This window comes from Eurypyga helias, unplaced genomic scaffold (assembly GCF_000690775.1).
Source record: "Eurypyga helias isolate BGI_N326 unplaced genomic scaffold, ASM69077v1 scaffold17636, whole genome shotgun sequence".
NCBI classification, from domain to species: Eukaryota; Metazoa; Chordata; class Aves; order Eurypygiformes; family Eurypygidae; genus Eurypyga; species Eurypyga helias.
In genome coordinates, this window is record NW_010257399.1 from 578 (window position 1) to 5801 (window position 5224).

General features: G+C 40.8%; 1 protein-coding gene across 1 annotated transcript; it reads left to right on the top strand.

The window, feature by feature from the left end:
* Positions 1-727: 727 nt before the first annotated feature.
* Positions 728-4378, top strand: DSEL (dermatan sulfate epimerase-like). The gene has a single exon (XM_010154003.1). It carries the CDS (start codon positions 728-730, stop codon positions 4376-4378), a length of 3651 nt encoding a protein of 1216 aa, XP_010152305.1.
* Positions 4379-5224: the final 846 nt, after the last annotated feature.

Genomic DNA, 5224 nt, shown 5'->3' on the forward strand with positions numbered 1-5224 from the left:
TTAAAAGCACTGCAGTTTCATCAAAAGGAGCTAATGGAGGATCTATGTTGATTTTTTTAATTTTTTTTTTCCCCCGTCTCTCCCTCCCATGAGTCCCAAAAGAGAAAGATGGAAAGAGCGTGTATGCAAATTGAGATAAAGGGAAAGATGAAGACAATAACTTCAGTTTTGGAGGCTGTTTCCCAAGTGCTGTAGATTCCCTGTTTCATCAAATATAACACATTGTTTTGAATAAATGGTATCGTTTTGTGATCGGTGGAGTTTTTGTCAGCTCTAGAAGCGGAATTTGACCTGATTGAAAGCTTTTTAAAAAAGTAAATATGTGACTCCGATTCCTTTTTTCAAATCAAGTTTTTCAAGTTATCAAGAGGTAGTGTTTCAGTCGCTCTTACTGCGCCTTGTCAACCTGTGTTTCATATGCATATCTTAAATCTTTTACTTTTTCCCTAGTTTTAGTATTTATGCTTTAGTCTTGTGTTTGAGAAATGTGTGAACGGACAGGGCACCTGAGATTTAAGTTTTCAAGAGCCTTGTTGTTGCAATGTTGCAGCTCAGATTACAAGTGGTCCGAGTATCTGTTAGATTGCACAGCATGCACTAAGTCTTTTCTCCTAAAAATATGCCTTAAGATGTTCATTTTTGTACTAACTGGATCAGCGTTTGATAACTGAATATTGTGTTTTGTTAGGAAATGCGTTCCTGGGGAAGAGGAGCCACCTAATGGATCATGGCTCTGATGTTCACAGGGCATACTTTATTTCTAGCATTAATGATGTTTGCTGACTTCACCTGTGAAGAATCTGTAAGCAATTACTCTGACTGGGTGACTTTCATAGAAAATGTAGATCAATATGAAAAACAGCAACTTGAAAGTCTTAGTACTGAACAGAAGCTGAAAAAAGCAGTTCTTCATCCAAGCTTGTATTTTGATGCTGAAGATGTCCAGGCACTGAGGCAGAAGGCTCACACAAGCCATTCCCATCTATTTAGAGCCATCAGAAGCGCGGTGACGGTTATGCTATCCAACCCATTATACTACCTCCCTCCACCCAAGCATGTTGATTTTGCTGCAAAGTGGAATGAGATTTATGGTAACAATCTGCCACCTCTAGCATTTTATTGTTTGCTGTGCCCCGAAGATAAAGCTGCATTGGATTTTGCCCTAGAATATATGGATAGAATGTCTGGCTACAAAAACTGGTTGGTTGAGAATGCACCTGGAGATGAAGTGCCACTCGGTCACTCCCTAACAGGATTTGCCACTGCTTTTGACTTCCTTTATAATTCACTGGAAAATGAGAGAAGGCAAAAATACCTAGAGAAGATATGGTCTGTAAGTGAGGAAATGTATGAGTACTCCAAGGTTCGTTCCTGGGGAAAGCAGCTTCTCCATAATCACCAAGCAACCAACATGCTTGCTTTGCTTACTGGGGCTTTAGTTGCAGGGGCGGACAGAGGATCTCAGGCAAATATTTGGAAACACACTGTCGTTGATGTGATGGAGAAAACAATGTTTCTGCTCAATCATATTGTAGATGGGTCTCTGGATGAGGGAGTAGCTTACGGGAGTTATACAGCCAAGTCGGTAACCCAGTATGTTTTCCTGGCCCAGCGCCACTTTGGTATTAACAACTTGGAGAATAACTGGCTCAAAATGCACTTCTGGTTTTACTATGCCACCCTATTACCAGGCTTTCAGAGGACTGTGGGCGTAGCAGATTCTAATTACAACTGGTTTTATGGTCCTGAGAGCCAACTGGTTTTCTTGGATAAGTTTATCATGAAGAACGGAGCTGGCAACTGGCTGGCACAGCAGATTAGAAAACATAGACCCAAGGATGGGCCAATGGTGCCGTCCACTGCACAGAGGTGGAGCACACTCCACACTGAATTTATATGGTATGCTGCCGAAATCACTCCTCAGCCGCCTCCTGACTACGGTACTGCTAAAATGCATGTGTTTCCTAACTGGGGTGTTGTTACTTATGGGGCTGGATTGCCAAACACTCAGACAAACACCTTTGTGTCCTTTAAGTCTGGAAAACTCGGTGGACGTGCTGTCTACGATATTGTTCACTTTCAGCCGTATGCCTGGATTGATGGGTGGAGAAGTTTCAATCCGGGACATGAACATCCCGACCAGAACTCTTTCACTTTTGCTCCCAATGGGCAGGTGTTTGTATCTGAGGCTCTGTATGGACCTAAGCTCAGCCACCTGAACAATGTCTTGGTCTTTGCTCCATCTCCTACGAGCCAGTGCAACCAGCCGTGGGAGGGACAGCTTGGTGAGTGTGCCCAGTGGCTGAAGTGGATTGGTGATGAGATTGGAGACTCAACTGGAGAAATTATAACAGCCTCCCAGGCTGGAGACATGATGTTTGTGAGTGGTGAGGCGGTGTCTGCTTACACGTCAGCAATGAAATTGAAAAGTGTGTATCGTGTTTTGCTGCTCTTAAATTCTCAGACATTGTTAGTAGTAGACCATATTGAGAAGGAGGAGGACTCTCCTGTTAATTCTGTCAGTGCCTTTTTTCATAACCTTGACATTGATTTTAAATACATACCATATACTTTTAAGAACAAATACAGTGGAGCTATGATGGATGTGTGGGATGCCCACTACAAGATGTTCTGGTTTGATCATCATGGGAGTAGTCCTGTTGCTAGGATACAGGAGGCAGAACAAGCTGCTGAATTCAAAAAGCGATGGACTCAGTTTGTAAATGTTACCTTTCCAATGAAAAACACACTTACAAGGATTGTTTACCTTTTCTATGGCCCATATGTCAATGTTTCTAGCTGCAGACTCATAGATAATGCAAAATCTGGATTTCAGATTTCGCTCAATGTCAACAACACTGAAAATACAATCTCTGTTGTGACTGAATATCAGAATTTAAAGACAAGGTTCAATTACTTGGGCTTTGGTGGTTTTGCCAAAGTAGTTCATGAAAACAAGGTGACCAAGTTTGGTCTAGGTACTGAATCTGTGGAAAAACGGATAAAAAATAGTAGTGTGGTTTTCCCGTTTGGTTTCAAAGTGAACATAATTGCAGGGTTAATTTTGGGTGTTAGTTTGGTCATACTGGCTTTTCAGTGGCGGTTTTACATATCCTTCAGTAAAATGTTGCGTTGGATCCTGATACTCGTTGTCACACTGTGGCTTATTGAATTAGTGGATGTATGGAGCATGTGTACTCAGCCCATCTGTGCAAAATGGAGCAGTGACATGACAAGGCTAGAACATGATAAAGGCAATAAAGCCAAACAATTAGAAGGAAACCCTGTTGTTTTGCCAGATGTCATCATTACTTCACTTCCCACTGCTGGTGCAGAAATTCTAAAACAGCTGTTTTTCAATAGCAGTGACTTTTTGTACGTCAGGATACCTACACCCTATCTCGAAATTCCCGAGACTGAATTTGAAATTGATTCCTTTGTTGATCCATGCGAATGGAAGGGTTCTGATGTCCAGAATGGTCATTTTCGTCTTATCCAAGGGTGGCTGCAGTCTCTAGTTCGAGGCACAAAGTTGCATTTACAAAACATTCATTTACATGAAACCAGCAGAAGTAAAATTGTTCAGCATTCAGCCATAAGCAAGGACAAAAAGAAAAGATCCAAAAAGAGAGAATCTCTGTCAGAGCAAAGAAACAGGGCAAGAGGAAGTCCAGATAAAGACGCTGAATATATTAGGGAACTGAGAAGACATCTCGTCTATTATCCTAATGCACGACCTGTGCTTAGTTTAAACAGTGGGAGCTGGACATTAAAGCTTCCCTTCTTTCAGGAAATCCTAGGACCGTCAATGAGAGCATTATATGTAGTAAGGGACCCACGGGCGTGGATCTATTCAATGTTGTATAAAAATAAGCCAAGCCTTTACTCCTTGAAAAATGTTCCACAACACTTGGCTGCAATATTTAAAGGGGAGAATGGTAAAGGAAAATGTAGTTTAAATGATGGCTATGCCTTTGAATATGAATCATTGAGAAAAGAACTTTCAAATCCTAATTCAAACGCTGTTTCTGTGTTGTCCTATTTATGGCTAGCAAACACAGCCGCAGCGCTGAGAATAAACGGGGACTTGCAGCCAACAAATTATCAGCTGGTCAAGTTTGAAGATATTGTGAACTTTCCTCAGAAGACAGCTGAAAAAATTTTTGCCTTTCTTGGTATTCCTCTTCCTCCTGCTACTTTAAACCAAATATTGTTTGCCACCTCCACCAGTCTTTTCTATCTTCCTTACGAAGGGGAAATTTCACCAAGTAGCATTCATGCCTGGAAACAAAACATGCCCAATGAAGAGATTAGACAAATTGAAGATATCTGTTATTCTTTAATGGACACCTTAGGATACCCAAAGTTTATAGAATAAATGCTGCTGGTCAGCAGAAGTTTGCACTAATAATCTCTGACTCCCAGTTTGTGGATAAATATTAGAGAAGTTTGTTTATTCTTGTAAAATGTGTACAGTCTGCTACTTTCAAAGAGATTATTTTAAGAAAAAGATAGTTGTTCTTGCAAGTGTGAGTTCTTGTTTTGTTTGGTTTTGTGAGTTCTGTTTGTTTGTTTGTTTTTTTAAAAAACCCAAACTTGTAACTACTTTTGCTGCCTTTCAAACAAAGCTGTGTGAACCTTTTTAGAACTACCAGCTGGGGACTCTATAGCTCAGGGGATTAGTAATAGAATGTGGAGCTTTTCACCTTCAGCTCACCAGTTTGATTCCAGCCCAAGTGATTAGTTTCTGAAAGTACTTACCATCTGATGCTTGTATGATGGCTTTTATAAAATTAAACTAGCTAAACTGGCCCAGTTCCCAGTGGTGATAATTAGCCCCTTTGGACAGATTTACTAATGCATTCTGTCTGTCTCGCTGGTCACTATAGTATTGCAAGATAAACATAAGCTGAGATTTAAGGCTGTTCAGCATCCCTTCAACGGGAGGAAACAATATTTGAGTGAATCTAGTTCCTTATTTACAGTCTCAGCAGGCAGGGCCAGGACTGGAATGGACATAGGTATCAGACATGATTATAGGATATGGTTCCTTCAGCTCAGTGATGTGGCATTTACACTGGGGTTTGTGCTTTGATGAAAGAGGCGACTTCATTCTCTGTTCCTGAGAAGGTGGTACCCTTTGTGACCCTGAAGTAAACTACATGGAGAAAAAGAAATGGGACAAAAATCTAAAACAACAACAAGATCTTCCAGAAAAGCAGTT

Bases quoted from the DNA above. Each gene is read 5' to 3' on its own strand.
- DSEL (XM_010154003.1), top strand. From the start codon at position 728: ATGGCTCTGATGTTCACAGGGCATACTTTATTTCTAGCATTAATGATG.